The sequence below is a fragment of the Dromiciops gliroides genome, chromosome 1, assembly GCF_019393635.1.
Source record: "Dromiciops gliroides isolate mDroGli1 chromosome 1, mDroGli1.pri, whole genome shotgun sequence".
NCBI lineage: Eukaryota > Metazoa > Chordata > Mammalia > Microbiotheria > Microbiotheriidae > Dromiciops > Dromiciops gliroides.
Window position 1 is genome coordinate 480763519 of NC_057861.1, and position 26394 is coordinate 480789912.

At 37.2% G+C, this 26394-nt stretch overlaps 1 protein-coding gene across 2 annotated transcripts in view; it reads left to right on the top strand.

Annotated features, from left to right (window-relative positions):
- Positions 1-20954, top strand: part of CDC42SE2 (CDC42 small effector 2) — a 132695-nt gene extending 111741 nt beyond the window's left edge. For both annotated transcript variants that reach the window (XM_043975825.1, XM_043975826.1), the window contains 3 exons: positions 7052-7153; positions 16411-16526; positions 17492-20954. In XM_043975825.1, the coding sequence (XP_043831760.1) occupies positions 7052-7153; positions 16411-16509 (201 nt within the window). In that variant the 3' untranslated portion in view covers positions 16510-16526; positions 17492-20954. The remainder of the gene's footprint in view (positions 1-7051; positions 7154-16410; positions 16527-17491) is intronic.
- Positions 20955-26394: the final 5440 nt, after the last annotated feature.

Consider the following 26394-nt stretch of genomic DNA (forward strand, 5'->3'; position numbering starts at 1 on the left):
ACTGTATACTGTTAGAATATTTTTGGTGACTAGGGCTAATTTTGGGGGGCTAAACTATGGATGACTAGACTGGGGACTGTTGACTATTTGGCTACCTGACTTCGTTTAATTTAATATGGGCTGTTTATAAAGTTCCACCACACTGCTCCCAAACTGATAGACTAAAGATTAAGAAGCCTCTTAACCAAATAATCAAAGCAGAGTTTATTTATGAGATACTATTTAAAAGTAGGAATACAGGGAAATAAAGTGCACAACCTGCTTTCCTGCAGTTTCTTTCGCACCTGCTGCGCCTTGAACTTCTTGAGTACAATAAGGGCCTTAGCCGCCTCCGGCCTCAGGGCAAGTTACACTTTCCCTGGTTTGTATTAAGGCCTGTAACCTTGTCAGACCCGTCTCTCCTTTTCCGAGCCGAACTCTCCTCCGTCCTTGTCCCAGCTCCCCTCTAGTCAGCCTCCCTCCTAGTCCGTCCTCGAGTCTCCTCTAGTCTGTCCTCTTCTAGTCATCCCCCCTCCTTAATCTTGTCTCTCTATCTAGTCCGTCCTCGCTCCTTCTTTTTCTAGTCCATCTCCCTCTAGTCTCCTTCCTTCTTTATCTAGTCCGTCTCCTTCTAGTCTCCTTCCTCCTTTTTCTATCTAACTCCCAGGTCTATATATACCTTTTCTTCTCTCCACTCAAATCTCGGGGCTTCCTTCGCCCCCACAGACCAAGCTAATCCACCAGCCAGAGCTGCAGCTGGTGTGTGTGTGGGGGGGTGCTCTCGAGCCTTATGCCTCAGCACAGGCCATCCGCGATCCTTCAGATAGCTCCGCTCAGGTCGGAGCTGGGGGCTTTTTTTCCCCCCAGCTGTCTGACCTGGCGTCTTGTATAGCCCACGGGGCTTTTGCACTCAGCTGAAGCTGAGGAGGAGGGGGAGAGACCCTGAGGGCCTAAGGCTTTCTAATTTCAGCCTAAAGGTAGGGTCCCCAAATCAAAATAAATTTCCACAATACAAAGAATTCATCTCCTACCCAACGCTGGGAAATATGTATACTAAACTCCCCTTTTAATTTCTTTGTGTCATATTCTTTAATATTCAGGTCAAGTATACAGTTTGAATGTATTGTGAAATATCATGTAAGAAGAGGGACGTGATATTTGAATGGCCTCACTCTCTTCAGTGAAGTATGAATAGAGGTCTTCAGCCAAGGTGTTGGGGGACAGACTGCCTTAGGAAATTTGAGGCGAGATGAAAAGATTTTGAATAGCTGCTATGGTGATAGAGAGAGGAATTTGGGGAAGTATTAAAAAATTACTTTGTTTCATTTTGGACCCAATCAAGATAATATAGAATTAACTTGTAGTGGACCCAGTCAGTACAGTTTCATGATTTCCTTCAGTTGTTTATCAGCACTTGGAGAGGAACAGAGGAGGTGGATGGCAAGAATAATGCAAGATTGGGTTTGAGCAAGGCATTTTGGTGATACTCCAACGTGGAAGAGAATTTGAGTATAAAAGATAGTGTAAAGTTGTATTAATTTACCAAGGGGTCAAGAATGAGAAGGGAGAATGCCTGGAAAAGAACTGAGAGGTGGAAGAATTAGAGGTCACAATGGAAATGAAGAACAGTGTTAGAACTTGGTTGAGGAACAGAGATAATTATGAAAGATTAAGATCAGATAACATAATTATGGAGTTTATAAGCATGGAGGCAGAACACTTGTGGCTGATGGCAAGATCAAAGGTATATAACCATCTTAGAGTTTAGATAAGGTTGTATGCAAGATAGTCAGTCAAAGGAACTGAGTAAATTAAGGAACTGGGAAGTTAGAGTAAGTTGAGGGAGCATCAAATGTATGTTGAAGTCCCCTAATGTGAGGGCAGGAGTTATGATGGAGAGAAATACTGTGAGGCAGGCACTGAATTCACTGAGGAAGGAATAATGCCCAGAAGGAAGTGGGGCAGGGAGGGTAGGAATAGATTACATAACCCAATAGAATTGAGTGATTGATTTGGATTGAATAGGCCTCTCAGGAGAAGAGGTTATATAGTGATGATGGTAAGAGGAGAATCTAGACATGACTTCTTTAAGCAAAATGCATGAGTAAAAAGTGATGCTAGTATAGTTAGGGACACAATGTCAATAGGAGAGGATCTGATCTAAAATGAATACTTCTGGCTTCAAAGGAGTATGAAATGAAATGGTTTAAGAGAAAGTCAGTTTGTTAATTATGTGGCTGGCATTCTAGAAAGTACAGTGTAAGGGATGGGCAAATCTATAGTGTAATATTGGGGGGGGGTTAGAGTTGAAGGGGATGGAAGTAAGGGAATGGGCAGGTGGGAAAGAGGAATAAGGTTTTTTACATAAACAGGCAGGGATTCAGAATCACTTACTGGCAACTATCATGCCCCAACTGAGTATTCTGTTTTCCAGGTTAAACATTACCCATTCCTTCAGTCTTGTATGGCATTAGAGTATGCATTTGATTAACACAATGAATTTATGACTTTAAAATATGTGACTAATTATAGTAATTATTATTTACATTCAATTATTTTAAGAGGTTATAGGATATGTATACATATATATGTGGAAAGAGAGAGCCAGAGCCAGAGCCAGAGCCAGAGCCAGAGAGAGAGAGAGAGAGAGAGAGAGAGAGAGAGAGAGAGAGAAAGAGAAAGAGAAAGAGAAAGAGAAATAGGTAGGTGGTGTGCCTGGGCCTAAAGAGAGTGATGGACCTGAAGTCAGGAAGACTCGTCTTTCTAAGTTCAGATCAAGCCACACTTACTAGCTATGTGACCCTGAACAATCCTGTTTTGACTTACTTTTCTCATCTGTAAAATGAGCTAGAGAAGGAGATGGCAAACCACGTCAGTATCTTTGCCAAGAAAACTCCAAATGAAGATTTGGGCACAAGTGAACAACAATAGCAAATAGAAAGAGAGACAGAAATAGGGAGTAAGTAGTAGGCAGAGATGTATAGCTTACATCATACATTGTGGAATTAATGTCAACTTGACATTGATCATATTTGTTACTGGATCATATTGACCTAATTCTGGATTTTTTTATTTGAGAAATGACAAAATAACTTGGAAAATTGATACTTTTTTTTTACAATATGTACAAACAATCCCTGCAGGTTATTGCTTATAGAAGAAAAGATTTTCAGTAAAAGAATTAATCACTTTGCCATTGTCAGTAGTCATCACATTTTAAGATGAAATACAACACTTTCTGTTACACTTCACAAAGGGTGCTCTACTCTGGAATTCCCCTAGCTAGATCTAATTCAAATCATGTTCCTATCACGTGTTGCTAATACAGTACAGCTGCAAAGTGCTCAACTTCTGAAAAGGCTATATTGTTCAGTGAGAATACCCAACGCTTTCCCTTTCCAAATATTCATTTTCTTGAAAACAATAAAAAAAGAATTGAGAAAATTAAACTTGTAATTCTTTCTCCACATAATCCACATTATAAATGTTTCATATTTCCTATTTGTTCTTCTTGGATCACTGATTTAATTTATTTATGTACTTCTCCACTGATGCATTTCACAAACTTTTCCATGACTTAATAGAAATGTCATGAGTTGCTTTGGCTGGAAAAAAACATCCATCATCTATTGAGGAACCCTCTGATAAGGAGCAGATATGAATATTCTATAATACTGAATAAATTATAACACTAAATAAAATACCTCATAAGGAAGAATTATAAATACTATAGGTCCCAAATGCAGGAAAAGATAACACATTTCTATAGCAAATATTATACTTAATAGTTAATATTTTCTGTGTCCATTTTCGTTTTCCAGTTATTTAAGTCTTTTAGTTCCTAATTATATTTTGAGAAAAAAATTCTAATGGTAGTTTTGAGTTTGGGGAAAGGAGAAGGTAGGTGAAGAGAAGAAATGGTTCTTTTTTATGCTGCATTTGCAAGGGGTATTGGTATACATGTATAATAAAAATTAGATGAATGTTTTTATATTTTTCTGATTATTCAAAAATATATAGAAAAGTTACCATTAGTCAAAATACTTCTGTTGTTTTTCATATAATTCAAAAACACCAGTTGTAGCAGCCAGTTCTTACTAATCCAAAAAATAGTCAGGGAGAGAAAATTTCAAAATATTAAGTTTAAGTAAATTCATAAATTGTAGTTTGGCTAAACATAATCCTGTATGCTAATTAATCCTATGCTGTGTACAGCCTCCACAAACCCTGGTCTTATGGATCTCAGAGTCAAGATGATAGATTTGATATGCACAAATTCATTTCAATCCAATCAGCATTTATTCAGCCCCTACCATGTGAAGGACACTTTGCTAGGCCCCAGGTGTTGATGTTAAAATAAAAATGACACAGCCCTTAAGGACCTTGCATTTTTTTTTTTAGAATCTTGCATTTAACTGAGGGAGATAAAAATATCAGTCGGTCAAAGAATTTTTATTAAGTGCCTACTATTGCCAGTCACAAGTCATACAAAGTAAAGCAAAAACATGGTTCCTGCCTTCTGGGAGCTCACATTCTAATGGGACAGACCATAGGCAAACAATTATATGCATGCAAGATATATAGAGCTTTAAATGGAGGCAATCTCCAAAGGAAGGCACTAGTATTGATTGGAATGGGAAAGGCCTCTTATAGAAGGTAGGATTAAAGTGGAGTTTTTAAGGCGACCAGGAAAGCCAAGAAGCAGAGATGAGGAAAGACATTATATACATATAGGGGAAGCCAGTGAAAAGACATGGAATCCGGAGATGGGATGCCAAAGAACAGCAAATAAGCCCATGTAACTGCATCATAGACAATGTAAAGGGAAGTAAGATATAAGAATATTGGGAAGGCAGGAAGGGGCCAGGTTTTGAAGAGCTTTAAATGCCAAGGAGAGCTTTAGATTTGATCTTTTGTTTGTTTATTTGTTTGTTTGTTTTGGGGGGGGGGGTTGGTGAGGCAGTTGGGGTTAAGTGACTTGCCCAGGGTCACACAGCTAGGGCAGCTAGATGGTGCAGTGGATAGAGCACCGGCCCTGGATTCAGGAGGACCTGAGTTCAAATCCGGCCTCAGCCACTTAACACTTACTAGCTGTGTGACCCTGGGCAAGTCACTTAACCCTCATTGTCCTGCAAAAAAAAAATAAAGAAGACGAAGAAGAAGATTTGGGGAAGGCTTCAAGTAAAAGATGGCATTTTAATTGGTACTTAAAGGTAGCCAGGGAAATCTGTTGTTGGAATGGAGGGGGGAAAGAGCATTCCAGGCATGGGGGACTTCAGAGAAAATGCCTGGAGCCAAGAGATTGTCCTGTTTGTGGAATATCAAGGAGGCAGGAGTCCCTGAATCAAAGAATATGTGTCAGAGAATAAAGTATAAGAAAACTGAACAGGTGGGGTTGGGGTGGGGCTGGATTCTAAAAGGGTTTTTAATGCCTAACAGCATTTTGTATTTAATCCTAGTGACAAGAGGGAGCCATTGGTATTTGTTGACTAGGGGAGTTAATATGATTAGACCTGCACTTATCACTTTAGCTACTGAATGGCAGATGGATTGGAGTGGAGAGAGGCTTGAGGCAGGCAGACCCAATAGGTTATTAATATAATCCGAGTGTGAGATGATGAAGGCCTAAACCAGAATGGTGGCAGTGTCAGAGGAGAGAAGCAGGTATATTGGAAAGATAGTGCAAAGGTGAAATCAACAAGCCTTGTAAACACATTGCATCTGGCAGGATGAGAGTTAATGAGGAGTCAAGAATGACTCCTAGGTTGTGAACCAGAAGGATGGGATGATGGTGTTGCCCACTATAGTAATAGAGGAAGGGCAGGGGGGAGAGTTTAGAGGAAAAGATATGAATTTCATTTTGGACATGCTGAATTTAAGGTGTCTACTGGGCATCCAGTTTGAGATGTCTGAAAGGCAGTTGGAGATGTGAGATTGGAGGTCAGCAGAGAAATTGGGGTGGATTTGAGAATTATCAGCTTAGAAATTAAAATTAAATCTATGGGAACTGATGAGATCACCTGGGAAAGCAGTATAGGAGAAGAAAAGAAGGGGACCCAGGATATAACACTGAGAGAGATCTATATCTAGAGGATGTGATATGAGAGAGGAACCAAAAAAAGAAACATAAAACACAGCTATTAAGTGTTTCAAGCAGTATTTAGTTTTTGTTTTGTTTTGCAGGGCAATGAGGGTTAAGTGACTTGCCCAGGGTCACACAGCTAGTAAGTGTCAAGTGTCTGAGGCCAGATTTGAACTTAGGTCCTCCTGAATCTAGGGCTAGTGCTTTTATCCACTGCACCAACCTAGCTACCCCACAGGCAGGGTTTTGTTTGTTTGTTTTGGTTTGGTTCGGGTTTTTTTGGCAGGCCAAGCAGCATTTGAACTTAGGTCTTCCTGACTCTCAAGTCTAGCCCTCTATCCACTTCACCTCCTGAAATGCTGAGCAATATTTCTTAGATGTAGGCATGGAATATGGTGTTAAAAGGAAGTTTAAATAAAGGGGTTCAAGGTGACGATGCATATGATACAGTGCAGAAAACTATTATAATGACACATGGATTGAGTGATAGTAAGTAGTTCATGGTTAGGGTGGTGTGACATCAAATTACAATCAATATATTTATGGATGGCTTTAAAAAGCAGTGACTTCTGAGACCAATACCTCAAACAATAAAGATGAATGAAAACTTTGACCTGCACAGAAATTATCCGAGTAACATTATACTTCTTTGTAACACTGGATTTGTACCCCATTCGTGATAACAGCACAGGGGACATGCTGACTGATAAAGGTGATTTTTCTTGTCCTGACTTTGCTTTCCTCTTTTTTTTTCAGTGTGAAATTTAAATGCTTATAATGTAAATATTTGGACTGGGACTAAATCTTTGAGTTAGAATAACATGTAATTCTGACAATACTAATAAATAAATACTAATACAGTTGATTAGCATTGTAAAAAATTCATTATAACAAGTCAGTTATCCCAAATGTAGAAATTAATTTAAATGATCAATTATTTATGCTTTTCGCATATAGCTGATTTCAGTTTCATTTTCTTCTGATTTTTAGAAAAGGAGACGGAGGATTGACCGAAGCATGATAGGCGAGCCAACGAACTTCGTTCACACAGCTCACGTAGGATCAGGTGACCTGTTCAGTGGAATGAATTCAGTAAGCATAATTTTAGCATGTGTAACATACATGAATATTGAGAGCCAAAGATGGAATCTGTGTAATGACTTAAATGTTCCCTAATTAGATTGTGAAGTTTGCAGACAATTTAAAAAGGTATATATGATGTAGACTTGTACCACTTAACCATTTTACTTATATTCCCTTTTATATTTTTCCCAACTCTCCCCCTTCATTCTCTTTGTTTCCTTCTCTGGAGCCCCGTTGCTGCCTTATTCTTTCAATATAGAACATCAGAATATTAAAAGATATGTTTATAATGGAAGCCAGCACCCTTTAGGTGTCCATGTTAGCACTGGAAGCCAGCTACTGTTTGCTAGAGTCAGGAGTTTAAAGTAGCTAAACTGATTTAGAAAGTAACTACTTCAGAGAGTAACAATTTTAAATATTTCCTCCTTTATATATTCTTTCTGTTTGCCCTCTTTTTTCTGTTTGCTCCCTGATTTAAGTGTCTTTTGTGCAAATATTAATACCGAGTTTATTTCCTAGGTCTACTTCTGCCTCTACTTGATGTTATTATTAAGAAATTTTTTAGTTATTTATTTATCACCATGGGGCAAATCGTGATGCAATAAACAGACTTATAGAATTTTCACTTATCTCTTCATCCATAAAAGCAAATAACCTAGGGGGAACAAAGGTATTATACCTGTCAGTAGGATACAAAGGATGCGAAATGTTTTAAAAAAAGAACACATAACTTAAACCTTTTACTTTTATCAGAAATATGTTTTAGCTAAAATAGAAAGAAAATATTTATTTTAATCTTAAGATGTTTTAGGGAAATGTTGGATAGACCCCAGAACTGCAAATTTAGCCTTTTTTAATAATTCATTTTCATTTTGAGTTCCTCATTTTATAAGTACAAAAATCATAGGGCTAGGAATCAGAAGGCTTGCATTTTGCTTCTGGCTCTGCTAATTATATAACTCAAGTCAGTTAAGTTTCTAGATTTCTCTTCTTCACTTAAAAATAAGATGATTGGACTAGTTCCTTTTCAGTCCTGAATTCCCAATACACCCATTTTTTCAGATGGGTAAACCAGTGCAGGATTTTTTTCCTGCCCCTAAATTGTGAATCCTTCTTTTATCACTTTGGGAGGGGGAAAAAAAGACCTCATTAGGGAATGGTAGCTTTTTCATAAATTGGCAGGTGGGAGTCTAGGCTACTGCCTATCAGAGTATTTGTTTGCCACTTCATTTGCTCCATAAGCAAAAGGTTGTAGCTTCCTCAGAGAAAACAGCTTATTCACTTTTCAGTTTGCATGAGAAGTACTTGGTTTTATCTGACTACTTTTAGGAATGAGCAGGAGATGTTACATTGCCATCAAAATACAGTGCTATGATTACTTTTGAACTCTATCCTCTCTATATAGAACATCTATATAGAACATCTATTTCTCTTAATAATGTTGTCATCTGTGCCATTCGTGAAAAACAAACAAATGGCTTTTAATTCATTAGATGTTTTTCTCATTTCTTTCAATAAGAAATACCCCCATGGAGCAGCTAGGTGTCGCAGTGGATAAAGCACTGGCCCTGGATACAGGAGGACCTGATTTCAAATCCAGCCTCAGACACTTGACACTTACTAGCTGTGTGACCTTGGGCAAGTCACTTAACCCTCATTGCCCTGCCCCCCCCATAAAAAAATACCCCCACTTAGATAATTTGACATATATATCTGAATTGAATCCCACTTTGTGACTTTTACTCTGTTTTTCTGTTTGTTTGCTTGACTTGTATGTGCATCTACCTCTCAGAGGTGCATGCAAAAATCCCAGGAGGCATTTTACAATGGAGCTACCTACCATTGCAATTTAGTGTTTTATGGAGTAATATGCTATACATAATTCTTAGGAGCCCAGAGTTCCATTTTCATAAACATGCTTCCAAATAAGACTAGAGAAAGGAGTTTGTTCTTTCAAATGAAGTTTACCAAGGAGCCGACAACCTTGATATGCAACTATATGTGGGTCTTTTGTAACCATACATATGTATGGGATTCGTTTTTCTGAATGAAAGTATTGTTAATCCTAACAACATTTTTTCCCATTAACTAAATAGGAACTTGCTTAGAAGAGGCAGGGTACTCAGGGTACTCGAGATGTTTTAGAAAAGGAATCCTTTCTGGCTTCAGCTTAATTTACAGGAGCAATTATGTATCTGATGCTTTATGTAATCATAGTTTAGAGATCATACAGAGCAACACTCTAATTTTATAGGTGAGAATACTAAGACCCAGAGAGGTCAAGTGCCCAATGTTACACAACTAGTAAGAGTCAGAAACTAAATTTGAAGCTAATTTCTCTAACTATAATTCTACTGTCTACTGCACCATAACCTCAAAAATGGAATCAAAATATGGGGCACTCAAAAGGACAACAGAGAGATACATAAATATAAGTATTTTGCAAAAAGTATGAAGGATATGCTTTTTTTCTCAAAAGAAAATATTTTCTCTTAATATTTACAGTTTTCTGCCCTGAGAAAATAATTAGTCAGTCAACCTTAAGTAGCTCTTAGAAAGGAATATTTACTAAAGTATACAATAAGATCAGTTAGTACAACCCTTCCCCACACAAATACTGTGACACATTCTCCCACAAGTACAGAAGAGTCGTAGGACAGTTTCCCTTAGGCATGGTTTAGTATCTTTCTTTGCCTCTTTATGAAACTTTGATTCTATGTCCACCCTATCCTTAACGTCTCAACACAGATACTACTGCCATCAGCTGATCTGAGGGTGCTGCTAGGACAGCTATAGGTAGATGGGAATTCCAACATCCAGTGAACTCTTTGAAGCTCATAAGATGCCCCTCTATCCAAAGAGGAGGGGAAGGAGAAGGGCTAGGCTAAGGCTAAAGCGGAAGCCTATATTTCCCACCCATTCCCCTAGCAATTCCTCTATAGAGATTTGTTGAAACACTCTCTCTTCTACTATAACTCCCCATTACAAGCTAATGTTAATACTTTCATGCAGGATCCAGAGATTGTGATGAAATCCCTCAGCCAGTTGGAACAGACTTCCTGTCTAGAATCATTTCATTCAACAAATGACTTTCAATAGACATCTCACATGTAGTCTAAGGCAGGGCTTCTTAACCTGGGAACCATTACTTTTAAAAATTTTTAAAAATATTTTGGTCATTGCATTTCAATATAATTTGTATCTTTTTAAGCCTATGTAATTCATCTTATACATTTAAAAACATTCTGAGTATGGTGCATAGTTTTCACTGGACTACCAAAGGAGTTCATGACTCCAAAAAGTTTAAGAGTCCCTGGTGTAAGATCTATAATTGAAATTAGACCAAAGCTTTTTAAACTGTGACTTGTGACCCCATATGGGGTCGTATAACTAAATGTGGGGGTCCTGAAAAATTTGGCAACTGTAAAAGGCTATATATACCCATTTTATATACTTGTATAGCTGGGATGGTATAAAAATTTCCAGGCAAAAAGGGTCATTAAAAAGTTTAAGAAGCCCTCATCTAGACAAAACTAATTTAAATACCCAAAACCACTTAGGATCAAATAAGACCTTTTGGTTTCTACTGAATGAATGAAAGAAAGAAAGAGAGAGAGAGAGAGAGAGAGAGAGAGAGAGAGAGAGAGAGAGAAACAATTACAACCAAAAGTAACTTATCCTTCCCATTCTCTTCAATAAGGAGACAAGCATGGAGGGGGGTGATTGTGGGGAAGAGAAGCAAAAAGGAGCATAATACTAGGGAGGGAATAGTCACAATCAAAACAAAGTTACTCTTTCTGAAAGATTAATTGGGGGAACTAGGATTTAAGTGGGATATGTTTGATTTCCTGTTAGATAATTAGGGAAAGGTAGAACAAATTGTGAGAATGGAATATTACTTTACGGTAAGAGAACTTCAGAGAATCCTGAGTAGTATGAACTGACACAGAGTGAAGTAAGCAAAACCAAAGCAATTTATACAAGAGTAGTAAAATTGTAAAGAAAAATTACTTCAAAAGGCTTAATAACCATGTTTCCAAGAGTCCTATCATGAGACATGAAACCTTTTGACAAAGAACTGGACACAAAGTGCAATAAGACACATGCACATATATTTTTTGGACATGAACATTTTGCTTGGGAAGGGTAGCAGTACTGACATTTTTTAAAAGAACTTATTAGGGGCGGCTAGGTGGTGCAGTGGATAGAGCACCAGCCCTGGAGTCAGGAGTACCTGAGTTCAAATCCGGCCTCAGACACTTAACACTTACTAGCTGTGTGACCCTGGGCAAGTCACTTAACCCCAATTGCCTCACTTAAAAACAAAACGAAACAAAACAAAAAGAACTTAAGACATTTTTCAAAAATGCACAGAAAAGAACAAAGGGAAGTTCAGAAAGAAACACAGAAAAATAAGACAGTCCTGAAAATAACATATTTGTTGTTTAGTCATTCAGTCATGTTCAACTCTTCATGACCCTGTGAATGTCTGTCCATGGGATTTTCTTGACAAAGATATTAGAGTGGTTTGCCATTTCCTTTTCTAGTGTATCACTGATCCATAGGCAAACAAAGGTTAAGTATCTTGCCCAAGGTCACACAGCTAGGAAGTTTCAATGATTTGAACTCAGGTCCTCCTGACTTTGAGCCTAGTACTGTAGCTACACTGCGCCACCTAGCGACCTAAAATAACATGTAGAATTCATTATATACATTTTTAAAAAACACAGTTTCATGTATTTTGTGTTCTTTTTGTATTCTGCTATATATATGGAAATTATCTTTTTTGGTGTTTAAGTTCAGAATAAAATAAAACTAAAAAAACCAAAATAACTATAGATTATATAAAATATCTAGGAGACTAGCTACCAAGACATACAGAGGAATTATATAAATACAATTGCAAAGCACTTTAAAGAATTAAAGGGAGCTAAATAATCAGACATATTGATTGCTCCTGGCTGGGTCATGCCAAAAATATGTCATAAGATGAAAATACCATCTAAAGTATGTTATAAATTCAGTGCTGTTTCAGACTACCAAAGGATTACTTTATAGAGCTAGGAAAAAACAATGCAAAACAATAATTCATAAGGAAGAACAAAGGTCAAGACTTTTGAGGGAAATAATGGAAAAAATGAAAAGGAAAGGGGGCTATGGGATCAAACTATACTACAAAAATAGGTTATTGATGAATCATGAAAAATATTTGGTACCAGGTTAAAAAACAGAAAAGGCAATTACTAGAATAGATTAGGTTATGGAAGACCTAGAAACGATTGAACATACCTAGTGTAATGTTTGATTAATGCAATATCAACTGTGGCCTGCAAACAAAAGCAACCAAAAAAATATGATTACATCAGTAGATTCAGAAAAAGATTTTGACAAAATACAATACTCCTTTCTATTAAAAACACATGAAAGCATAAGTATAAATGATTTTTTCCTTAAAATGATAAGAAGTGTCTACCTAAAACCATTAGCAAGCATAATCTTCAATGTAGGTAAACTAGAATCCTTCCCAATAAGATCAGGAGTGAAATAAGATTGCCCATTATCACCAATATTATTCAGTATTGTACTAGAAATGCTAGCAATAGCAATAAGAGAAAAAAGAAAGAAATCAAAAGAATCAGAATGGGCCATGAAGAAATAAAATGATCTCTTTTTTTTGCAAATGTTATGATGGTATACTTGCAAAATCCTAGAGATTCAACTACAAAAGTAATTTGAAACAACAATTTTAGGAAAGTAGCAGGATATAAAATAAACCCACAAAAATCATCAGCATTTTTATACATCACTAACAAAGCCCTGAAAGAAGAGATAGTAACAAGCAGTTCTTTTAAATTGGGGGCAGCTAGGTGGCACAGTGAATGAAGCATCAGCCCTGGATTCAGAAGGACCTGAGTTCAAATCTGGCCTCAGACGCTTGACACTTGCTAGCTGTGTGACCCTGGGCAAGTCACTTAACCCTCATTACCCCGCAAAAATAAAATAAAATAAAATAACTATGGACAATATAAAATACCTGGGAGTATACCTGCCACACTTTTATGCTTTTAAACATTTATTGGAATTTTACAAACATAAGAGTGAAAATAAATCCAGTGCAAATATACATGCAGCTATATCTATACTGTTGGTATAGTTGTGAACTGATTCAGCTATTCTGGAAAGCCATTTGGAACTAGTCCAAAGTGCTAACAAACTGTATATACTCTAACTGAGTGATATCACCAATAGGTCTGTATCCCAAAGAAATCAAAGGAAAAGGACCTTTATGTGCAAAAATATTTCTAGCGGCTATTTTTGTGGAAATTAAGGGAATCCCCAACCATTGGGGAATGGCTAAATAAGGTGTGGTATATGATTGTAATAGAATATTATTGTGCTATAAGAGATGACAAGTGGGATGATTTCAGAAAAACCAGGAAAGACTTACAAGAACCGATGCAGAGTGAAACAAACAGAACCAAGAGAACACCTTACACAGTTACAGCAATATTGTGCAAGGAACAACTATGAATGACTTAGCTATTCTCAGCAATACAGTGATCCAAAGCAATCCCAGTAGACTCATGATGAAAAGTCTGAATGCAGACTAAAGTATACTGTTTTTCACTTTTTTTTTGGTTCAAGTTTTCTTCCACAAAATGACTAATATAGAAATATGTTTTATGTGATTTCACATGTATAACCTATATCAGATTATTTACTGTCTCAAGGAGTAGGGAGGAAGAAGGGGGGAGGGAGAGAATTTGAAACTCAAACTTTTTTTAAATGTTGAAAATTGGTTTTACAAGATGATTAGGGGGGATAATAAAATACTATTTTTTTAAAAATGGTTGCAATAAGGGAAACTTTTTTTTTTGCATTTTATCCTAGAGGTAGTAGTTAGCTACTGAAGATATTTTTTTTAAATAGAGGAGTGACATGGTCAGATGTATGCCCTAGAAAGATTATTTTGGAATCTCTTCAAAGGATTGATTGGAGAGAGAGAGAGAGAGGGAGGGAGGGAGGGAGGGAGGGAGGGAGGGAGAAAGGGAGGGAGGGAGGGAGGGGAGAGGTGACTGAAAGTAGAGAGACTGATTTAAAGTGAGGTTTAGTTAGAAAGTGGTAAGGGCTAAGAGGGAATACAGGAATACATTTTAGGCACAATGGGCTCCATATGCAAAAGCAAAATTATGGGAGATGGAATGCAAGGTTCAGAGAACTGTTGTAATGGGTACCCTTTGTAGCTACCTGTTATATATTTTTGCTTTGGCACACATTATAAATGCAAGATACCACAGGACATGTGGCTGAAAGGTTGGGGGGGGGCGGCAGGCAGAGAAGAGAAATATACAGTAACACTGCTGCAGTTGGCTAGCCACCTTATGAGAAGGAGGCTAAAATAGAAAGGAAAATAGGAAATGGCTATGGCTGCATACAGGGAAAAACCAGTTGGGGTGAAAATCTTCAAAACTGAGAAGAAATAAGAAAACGGAAGGAGATGAGGAATAGGAAGGTCATGGTGATAAGAAGGAGGAAAGAATTTGGACATAATCCCATCACCCCCACTCACCTTGATACGAAAGCATTTAACCCTTTACATTAAACTCGTTCCTTGTAAAGAAAAAAAATATTTAAAATAACAAAAAGTTTATACAGTAACATTTCACACATGCTCTCTGACATCCTGGGGAAATATAGTTTTCCATATAAGTGAATTGTCCAGATAACTAAAGCTTGCCGCTATAAATCTTGTAACTTTAAATTTTATTTTAAAACAAAGTCTCCTGCAATGTATTACATGCTTTCTAATCTGCTTGAAAGGGTCATTATAAACATCACTTATTGAGCTAGGTTTTAATGCGCTCAGGCTCCATTGAAGCTGTTTGCCTCTTAACTAAAGGGCCCCAAACTTTGTGAATTGGTGGGCTTTGTAAATTCTTGTGTTTGTTTGATGTAATGCCCCTTCTCCCAGTTTTAGGCTGAATTCCTTATTTGAAGCTTTTTGTGCCCTTTAGCCTGGGAAATTAAATCTCTATACATGATTTAAGGAAAGCACATTAGTTTTAGTGTACAAGCTTTTTAAATATCAATTTTGGTAGTGTAGTGGGTGCTCTAAGTAGTCAATGTTGCCAAATAAAGTGAGCTTTGAATAAAGCACACTATAGAAAGAGCCTTCCAGTAAACTGAGTTCAAAAAGTAGGCTTGCCACCTACTGTCTTTATGACTGTAAGTGATTTATGTAATTTAATCTCCCTGGCCTTCAGTTTCTTCATCTGTAAAATGATGGTACTGGATCAGATGATGTTCTCCATGTTCCTTTTCACCTTAAAGTAAATGATTGTAGCATCCTAAGAGTCATTTTACTATGCAGGAAAACATCTGTTTGGGAAGAAAAGTAGAAAGTAGAATTGAAATGAGAACTTAATTAAGGGCAGACTACTGGACTTGGAGTCAGGAAGTTGTTGTCATTTCAGTTGTGTCTGGCTCTTTGTGACCTCATTTGGGTTTTTCTTGGAAAGCTCACTTTACAAATGAGGAACTGAAGCAAACAGGATTAAGTGACTTGCCCAGGGTCACACAGCTAGTCAATGTCTATGGCCAGATTTGAACTCACAGAGATGAGCCTCCCTTTTTCTAAACCCAGTGCTCTTATTGCTTTGCCACCTAGCTACTCCTGGAGTCAGTAAGACATGAGTTCAGTCCCTTCCTCACTCATTATATGTATGACCTCAGTAATTCACTTAGTCTCACCCTGTTTTCTCATCTGTAAAAGAAGGATAATTGTAGCACCCCCCCTCAGAGGGTTATTGTGCAAATCAAGTGAGATAGGTTGTGTAAAGTGCTTTGCAAATCTTAAGGAGTTATATAAATGTTAGTTATTTTTCTTGTTATCACCCTTACCCAAAATCTCCATAGTGGAAGGGTGATTGTTATGTTTTAAGGAGTTATAATCTTATCATATTAGCATTAAAAAAATGTCAAAGACCTAGTCTAATTCTATTATTGTACAGGTGAGGGAACAGTCCTAGAAAGGTTAAACACCCTGAATAGGATGTCAGGAAAAATACAGAAATGCACCACCAAGTATTCGTCCTTTAGCCTTGCCCATTGTAGAAATTTTCAAATTCCAGAAAAGCACTTAAATGCCCTTCTACAAACATAGCAAGCATAGTTGGAATGGGAATTCAAGAGGGGAACTATTTACTTTTAACTAAGCCTTCCTCAGTTCTGTTTGTTTTTTCAACTCACTCTTTTTATTCTTTTAGGTTAGCTCCATACAAAACCAAATGCAATCCAAGGGAGGTTATGGAGGTGGAATGTCTTCAAATGTCCAAATGCAGCTTGTAGATACAAAGGCAGGATAACCTTGGGAGCCATTCCAGTGAGTATCTCAGGTTTTGCTATATGTCAGAATTAAGAGATGTGCAGCCACTGTTACCACCAGAAAATGCTGAAAGTACCATTAATATGGTACTTGCCATTTGAAGAATCAATTCAATTCAACAAATGTTGGTCAACCAATTAGTAACTGAAGTCATATTATTATTATTATTATTATTATTATTGTTATTTTTTTTGGTGAGGCAGTTGGGGTTAAGTGACTTGCCCAGGGTCACACAGCTAGTATGTGTTAAGTGTCTGAGGCTGGATTTGAACTCAGGTACTCCTGACTCCAGGGCTGGTGCTCTATCCACTGCGCCACCTAGCTGCCCCAAGTCATATTGTTTTTAATCTTTGAGTTCTAATAAACGTATTTATATGGCATTATATCTTCAAGTATGTAGAAATTGATGCTGGTTGACAAAAAAATAATGATGCTGATTGAGGGCAATTAAGATATGAATACTTTCATTTAAAGTTGACATTACTAACCAGGAAATCCAATTTAACCAGAGGTTTTGGTCCAATTCTGTGCTGTAACTTTAGGTCAATTAAGGTATTATTAAAAATGTATTATAAAATAAATGTTTGTTGAAAGAGAAAAAAAATTGTATTGCAGGGGCAGCTAGGTGGCACAGTGGATAAAGCACCAGCCCTGGAATCAGGAGGACCTGAGTTCAAATCCGGCCTCAGACACTTGACACTTACTAGCTGTGTGACCCTGGGCAAGTCACTTAACCCTCATTGTCCCACCAAAAAAAAAAATGCATTGCAGGGGTTTTTTTTAGATATTCTTAGTGTTTATGCTGAGACCCAAAGAAGTAAATTTGTTTTCATTTTTAACTGTCATATTTTAACTTTGAAATTATAAGCTTCTTAAAGTTAAAAAAAAAAGAAAAACCTTGAATTTTCTCTTAATAATAATAATACTAGAAATAACTTGTTTTCTTTTTCTTGTCTTTACAGGTTCATGTGAATTTCCATATCTCTTCTTTCTACTGTTTTGTTTTTGTTAATTTGGAGTTTTTTGGGTTTGGGAATTGTTTTGGTTTGGGATTTGGGGAGGGAGGGGGCCCTTGAGACTACTTTCCGTGCTTATTTTAAGAAAGAAATGTGATGGGACCTTGTTCAACCTCTTGTGATTACTCCAGTGAAAAGTTACTGTTATGCTCCAAAGAAGCTGTTTGTAAAGTGGATCTTGTCATGCCTTCCACTGGCTTGTGTGTGTTTGGCTTCTACCAAAATAATCGATAAGTAGTAGACTGGGTTGTGATTTTATATTTTAAACATTTTTTCAAGTTTAAATAAATAGGCAACCAATTTTAGCATGACCTTTTCCTGTAATCACCACTGTACAGAATTATTTTGCCAATTTTTTCATTAAAAAAAACCCAAACAACCACCCACCTTTTCTGTCCCCACCACCCTTCTTACTGTAATTTTAGGTCCCAAGCATGACATGTTATTTTTTATTTATATATTTGGGGGAAAGTCTGGGACCCACAAGCACAATTACCATTTTCCCATTTGTTTGAAGCCCGGCAGAGTCAATGCCTGTGCTTTATGAAGTTGCCTCTTTGGTGCCAGAAATAAAAATTGCTCATTTGCTGCAGCTGATGATGCTGCTGGTAGAGAAAATTTAAGTCTGGCACTACAATTATATCAGTATCACAGAAAATGATAACTTGTAACTTAGCTGCTTTAAAACAATGTCCCTTTTAGTTATATTTTATCTTGAAATAAAACAAAAGCTTGCATTCATAAGACATTCTGTTGTAAATGTTTAGTATATTTATTTTAAGAGAACTGACCTCAAGATTGTAAACTAGTCTAGTAACATGTAAATAACATATGATAGTACTTTCAACCAGTCAGTTTTCAAGTGGTGTTGCTCTAGCTGCACATTTCTTTTTCCCTTTTCTTCCTTTTTTGCTTTTTATGTTGACTCTTAGACTTGTCCATCAGCAGAATGTTGAACTGCCTGTCTGTGTTATTAATAGCAGTTTAGTGGACCTATCAACATAGTTGGCAGGTTTATTTGTTTGTTTTTCTTTTTCTAAGTGTTTCCAGGCCATGTTAAGTTGCTAATAGCAACATATTGACCTGGCAGAACAGAAACTATTGAAAACAACTTACAGGGTGACTTTTTACTGTTGGTAACAAGCCTTTTGCTCAGGTTCCAAAGCATATTCATCTTTCACAAACTGTAAAAAGTAAATTTGAATATTGCACTATCTTCAAATTCTAGAAATGGTTTCTCTCCCATCCTTTATCCCCATGCCTTACCATTATGGTAACCTCAAAACAAAGTCAACAATTTGATTCTCTATTGATTTTTTTTTTTTAATCATGTGCACAATTCACCCCTATCCATGTTTGTCTGATACAGTTATCTAGCGATAGGGCAAAACTGAGCTCAACCAGGGTGCCACCAAGTTGGAAATTAAATGCAAAAAGTAAATTTTTATACTGTATTCATATTTCCCCTTCACCCAAACCTCAGTTTCATCTGAAACAACTAATTAAATAAGTGCTAGATGTGTGAAGGCACAAAATGGTATCTTTTCTCTGATAATTTACAAGTTGATTCACCGGAAATAAAGTAGCCCGCTGATTACACTTACTTACTTCCACTGTACCTACAGAGTGAATGCAGTATATCTGGTTAAGAGAACCAGATTGTTGACTCTTTGGATTCATGATTTCAAATGGTCCCCAAGATCCTTTTCAGTAGTATGATTTACTCATTAGAATTTGACATAAGAAATCATTGTCATTAATGCATTTTGTGGAAATAGCAGTCTTACATTTTTTTTTTTAATTTGATGATCCAGTTGTCCATCTATGACTACTCACTGACCCTGGCATTTTTTCCATAGCACTATTTGGCATATTCAACTCTATAATGCATCATCATTTCACACAATGTTGTCAGAGTATGTGCACTTTAATAAGTTTGATTCTTTTTGCAACCGGTAATAGCTACATTCCAACTGCTCTGCTTCTACTATTTTTCTTAAAAGTACTGTTGAAATTCTTCATATTCATATAGAGCATACTGTAGAGTGCAGTACTGTCTGGGCAAAAGGCTTTTGAGCATAGGAAGTGCTGCCACTTCTGTAGGATGAGCAGCACTAGCAGCAGATCTTGCCCCTCTATTGTTCCATGAGGGTTGAATTAGAACAGCAGGAGGAGCCAGGTCTCTATAGTCATTGTCTCTTCAAAATCATATTTTTCTTCCCTCTCTTCCCTGATGTCAATATAGGCATTTGGGTCAGTTTTCCCTCCATTCCTGCTGTTGTTGTTCAGTCATGTCTGACTCTTTGTGACCCCATTTGGGGTTTTCCTGGCAAAGATACTGGAGTGGTTTGCCATTTCCTTCTCCAGCTCATTTTACCTATCAGGAAACTGAGGCAAACAGGGTTAGGTGACTTGCCCAGGGTCACACAGCTACTAAGTGTCTGAGGCCGAATTTGAACTCAGGTCCTCCTAATTCCAGGCCCCTCATTATCTCCACTTTGCCACCTAGCTGGTCATAGAGTCATTCCTGACTCAATGAAATAAATGTTCCAGAATACATTTTGTGAGCTTCCACTGATAAGCAAGAACTGAATTTTTCATTCCTTAACTTTCTAAACTGCTGTATGACCTCTCCAGTGATACTATTAAAATACTATGTATGGTTTTCACAGGGAGGAGATTCCAGTTAAATCATAAGATCAAAAACCTCCCTAACACGTTAAACCATATTTTATGGAGTTTTTTGATACCCAGGAAGAAAAATTAGAAGCATTGTAAAGTTTTGAGGCTGGCTTTAATTGATTAATTAAAGTTTTAATGCATTTTAAAAGTTGATTTAATTATGTCAAAGGGCCAAACATTTCTCCTATGGTAAAACATCTTTTAAAAGAGAAGATAATTGATCAAAACATGGAGCCCACTTACTCAAAATTTAGTTTCTAGTCAACTAATGAAATGCATTTATTTTTTAAATTGGGGAATAACAGTTGCAGTTTAACTCACATAATATCTGACAACAATGGTTCAGGCTTGAAATGGTGCCAAAATATGGAAAGCAAAATTATTATGGTTCAGTGATTTAGAGTGTGTTGGGGGAGGGGGAGTTCAGAAAGAGAAGCCAGTATTTCCAACACAATTTTTGTCATTGGGCCTTTCAAAAAAAAGTTTTGTGATCATAATATTTTTTTCCTTTTGCCATAAATTATCTACTAAAGCAGATTCAAAACTTTCATCAGATGTCCTCTGCTCAGCATCAAGAAAAAAAATTGGGATATTTTTATAACATACTTTATAGCATACTTTTTTTTGTAAACTATGTTCATTCTTGAATAATGTCATTCCCATGTTGACTTGTAGATATTAAAATGAAAGTAATGATTTTGATTCAATAAATGTTTTTTTGTTTGTTTCTGGTTTACCTTTCCATTCTTTTCATGCACCAATGTTCACATAAATACCTTTTTAAAAAATGAGTCTCTTATCCTTTCATTTTATAGCCACTGTCATTAAAAACCTATTTGGTGGGTGTGTAAATATTGTATCCTCCTGTGTTTTTCCCCCCAAAAGAAACCAGACTGAATGGTAAGTTCTAGAAATGGATTATTGATTCTATAAGAAGTTATATGCCATGGTGAATCTGATCTCGAAGATGGGTAAACCTGGATTCAGGTCCTGTTCCTAACCCATATTTGCTATGAGACCGTGAGGAAGTCACTTAATCTCCCTAAGCTCTAGGCTACTGTCTTATAAAGTTGCAGAAAAGGTGCTGACCTACATCAATAGATGGAGTCTCCTCATCCTAGAGTTCCTATACTGATGAAATCACAAATCTAACTCCTTTTTCTAGCATTTAGCTAAGGTAAGTGTTAACCCCACTCCATTTTTTTCTATGTGGAAACTTAACTGAATAGTAGAAAAGGGTATAGTGAATTAACAGGTCTTGGGACATCTGCCAAATTTGAAGGGCCCAGACTCTTACATGAGTGGCCTTTTATGCCCTTAGATTACCAGGATTACTTCAGGATAGTCAGAAACTACAAAAAAACTGTATCAAGGGAGGCCTTGGTCCCTGGGCCAATAAATTTCTGGAAATAGCTTTGTTGTCTTTCAAGGAAAAACTAGCCTGATTCATGTTGCAGAGGATTAGAGGGTGGGAGGTGGACTCTGGTAGATAGTAATTAAATCCTACATGGTTAGACAGAAATATTGAAAAATATCTGAGGGTTTTAGTGGACTGCATTTTCCTGTGAGTTGGTAGGGTGCTGTGGCAACCAAAATAGACTAATGTGATCTTGGGTTGCACTGCATGGCATATTCATATTCTGGGAATATATGAACTCTGAACTCACCTCCCTTGACTTCATTTGTCACTAGACCTGACTTTTAATATCTGGGCACCATGGTATAAGAAGCATGTTGAACAAACTGGAGAGTGTCCCATGAAGGAGATCCAGATGACTAAAGGCCTTCAGTCCAGGCCATTGGAACACCAGTAAAGGAAATTTTAACCTCAGCCTAGGGGAGAAAAGGACTCAGAGCGATCTTGACAGCTGTCTCAAATTTTTGAAGGTGTGTCATCCGGAAGGGGAATTAGATTTATTCTGTTTGCCTGCAGAGGATCCCAGGAACAATAAGCAGTATTTGCCAAAAGAAAAATTTAGGCTCGATTTCAGGAAAAACTTCTGAACAATTAAAGCTGTCCAAAAATGAAATTATTTGACTGGAGAGGCAGTGGGTTCTCTCACCTTGGATGTGTTCAAGCAGAGACTGGGAAGTCGTCTATTGGGTATGTTACAATGGAGATGGCGTTGCGTATGGTTTGGACTACGTGTCCGTTAAGCCCCTTTCAACCGTGCTACAAATTAGGATTTTTATAAGATGGTGATATTTTGATAATGGGGAATAAAATGATCATGGGGTTAATAAAATAAGCAAATAAATTCTGGTATAGGAAAGCAATGATACATAGAAAAGGAAAAAAAACAACATAAAAGTACTGAGTTTCTCTAAATTTTCATACCAGTCAAAATTTCAGGCAATATATAAACTGGGACCCGATTCAAAGACAATCTAACTCAGTACTGCTGACCCTAAGTATAACATAATAATGAAGCATGTGTATATAAACATATACGATTGTTAAGATAAAGGAGTAGGGGCAGCTAGATGGCACAGTGGATAGACCACTGGCCCTGGATTCAGGAATACCTGAGTTCAAATCTGGCCTCAGACACTTAACACTTACTAGCTGTGTGACCCTGGGCAAGTCACTTAACCCCAATTGCCCCGCAAAAAGAACAAAAACAAACAACAAAAAGATAAAGGAGTAGGTTTCTCATAATTTCCCCAAAATATCAGTATATGTATGTATTTATGTGTACATACATATACATCCTATTACTGACATCTTTAAGCATATTATACTTAGAGCTATAAGGAACTGATTCTTTATTGGTAAGAAACTGGCATCTATGCACTGGGATCTAGTGTCTGGAAGGAGCTCAGAAGCATCTAGTCCAAATCCCTCTTTGGGGGTGGGGGGCAGGGCGGTGATGGTTAAGTGACTTGCCCAGGGTGATACAGCTAGTAAGTGTCAAGTGTTTGAGTCTGGATTTGAACTCAGGCACTGCTGAAGGCCGGTGCTTTATCTACTGTCCTACCTAGCTGCCCCCCAAATCCCTCATTTTATAAATCAGGAAACTAAAGCCTAAGAGGTTAAGTGACTTGCCTATGGTAACAAGTAGCAATCAGTAGAGAGAGGATCTGAATCAAGGTCTTCTGCTTTCAGAGCCATTTCTTTCCATTGTTTCAGCTGCCTCTTAATATTATTTTCTTTTAATTTTTTTTTATTTTATTGTGTGTCAGTGAGAGTTAAGTGACTTGCCCAGGGTCACACAGCTAGTGTCAAGTGTCTGAGGCGGGATTTGAAATCATGTCCTCCTGAATCCGGGGCTGGTGCTTTATCTACTGCTCCACCTAGCTGCCCCCTTCATTTTCTTTTAAACTTAACAAAAGATTCTTGGTATTTATTGAATTCATAGTGACTGCATCAATCCAGTGTTTACAGGGGCTAAATACCAAAGTTAGACACATAATTAAGATAAATATATTGCTGGAGTTATTGTTTAATGTTCCGAAAATAGGAAAGGAATCAATCATAAATAGATTAAAGAGTTTATGGCAGGCAACCTTAGAGACTTTTTTGCTGCAAGATTTTTTTTTAATTCTCCTTTAACCTCAGTAAGAAGGGAAATGTAGGTTTTTGTCTTTTTCTTATGGGGACACCATTTTTTAAACTAATTGAGGCACTGAATGATCATGTCAAATAAAAATGTAGCTATTGGGGTTGACCTAAGTTAAATTAGGACATACTGTGTATTTATTTAATTATTGTTCCCTCTCCACAAAGATTTTATGATAATTGCACAAGCCTGAACATGTTGTCTCCTGACTTTTAAACATTCATTTGGCTCTCTCTTGACTATAGGATAAAATTCAAACTACTCAGCCTGACATTAAAGCCTGTTATGATAGAATAAAGAAAATCTAGTAATTATATCCAGACAGCAATTTACTCAGCAATGCATGCGGTTGCAGAAACAAACCAGGTCTAAGACTCTCAGTCGTCAAAAGACCCAGAACCTTGGTTTCTAAACAGTTGATAAGCAATATGGAGGGAGTGGAAAACAGGAAAAAAAGTAACTCCTGGTTTCTTGGTGGAGGGGATCAGGAGGCATTGAGATGAGAGGGAGAGTGGGTAGTTTTGTGATATTCTTTAAGTTGGGTGACCATTGGGAGGGAAAGTAATCTCGTGACTCCTCCACAATCAGGTAATTTACAAGCAGCTGAAACTAAACTTTACAAAATGGTAGATAAAGGCAAAATGGAGTCACTAATACTATTTTTAATGTACCATTCCCCACTTTAGTCCTGGGATTCTCAACTCCCAGGATCACTTATCCTAACGTTTTTATCTATTAGGGATTTAAGTATGAAATGATTGTCTCTCTTAATAGGCATCAAAAGTTGGGAGGAAAGGTACAAAAAGTACAAGTAGAGTCATAATCTAATGTATTTCCTAAGGAGACAAACCTTATTAACTAAACTCTATATGTAAACTAAGTTTAGGCTACAGATCAAACTACTTAGAGGGCTCACCATGGACTAATTTGAGAGGGGAGATCTACATGTCACCAAGGTAACCAAGAAAACTCAGCAAATATAAACACCATGAAACAAAAAACCAAAGCAATAAAATAATGATCACCAATATTAAATAACATCAAGTTTCCTTTAACTTGGTAACCCACTCCCAATGTCCATTTAATCAATACATTTCATTTTACGTCCTGGATGTCCCATGTAGTTGTAACGATTGGAATAACGCCACCTGCTGGATACTAACTGTAGAAGAGTTCTGCCCATGAAGCGAAGGTCTTTGAGGGCAAGACCAGGAGTCTTGTCTTTGGTATCAGGAAGTGACGCGGACTAGTGGGAGGAGGAAGGAAGAGACTGGCGCTCAGTCTCGCTCTCTTTCCTGAGGACGCTGGCGGAGAAGGGAGCTAGAAATGTGCTCTCCCTTTAATAGATAGGAATCTAGACCTTTCTCTCTCTCTTTACCAAATTCTTATTCTCCTTAATAAATGCTTAAAGTCTAACTCTTGCTAAAGCTTATAATTTATTGGCGACCACTCATTAGATATTTTAGACAGACTAGCTAGAATTTTAGCCCTTAACAGATGGCTGACCACGAAGAGGAAAGCTAACCCTCAGTCTTCTTCTGATCTGCTGGTTGGGTAAGAAATAGTTTTTAATCCCCTAGCACCTGGAGGCAAAGTGGGGGAAGAGGAATCCAGGCCTGAGTTCAAAATCAAGTCTGATTCAAATTGTGCTGGTCCCTCCCCTCCTCTCCAGACCCCACCCTCTACTCCCCCCATGGCCAAGCCCTTTGCTTCCCCTGCCCGGGAAGTCCAAAGATCTAATGCGCATGCTCAACTTTCTCTAACTACATTTGCAGCTTCAGGCTCAGCCCTTCCCCAGCCTGGCTGTGCTTCTGAGACAACCTTAGAAAACCCTTTAAATTCCAGATATGCTCGTTTTGTTCATAATTTTGCTAACCTGCTTTTGTCTTTAATTAGTAATCTTATAAAGCATTTGTATGGTGAAAAGACTGACAGACAATATAGAGGGGTTAAAGAAGAAAAACTTAAGCTGAATAAGAATGACAATCATCACCATAGTTCAAGACTCCGCTTCTTTTGCCATGGAAACATATATATTTTACAGAAATGTAGACGTAAGCAGCAAGGTATTGATATGAGTATTGGGGATTTTAGATATCGGAATCAAAAGTGTTCTGAATTCACTCAGAGTAATAGTATCAGTTCAGAGGTTACATAGAATTTCTATGCTATTACACCTACATTTTGAAATTAATGGTATGGGTTTATTTTCATAGAGATTTTCATGCTTTTGAGATCGTGTCTTATACTTAGTTTCTAAAACAAGGAGAATATTTGTAAAAGCTTTTTATAGTCATGCGATCAAGTTTATATTTTGTAATACTCTTATTAATATTAAGTTCATATTCATTTAGATTTCCCTAGTTTGAATTTCATTGTCTTTTATTATTCCACGTGTATTTTCTTCTATTCATTCATCTATCTAATTTTGAAACATGGTTTTGATTTCATAATACAATGTTAATTCTAGGAGTATTGTGCTCCCATATTCTGAGTTGTTTGTTTTTGTTATTTTTTTTCTCAACTGATTATTTGATCAAACTCTTTAAAGCATTTCCCTGGCAAATTGTTTGCCATGGCAAGTGTAAATTGATTCTAGAAGTATTA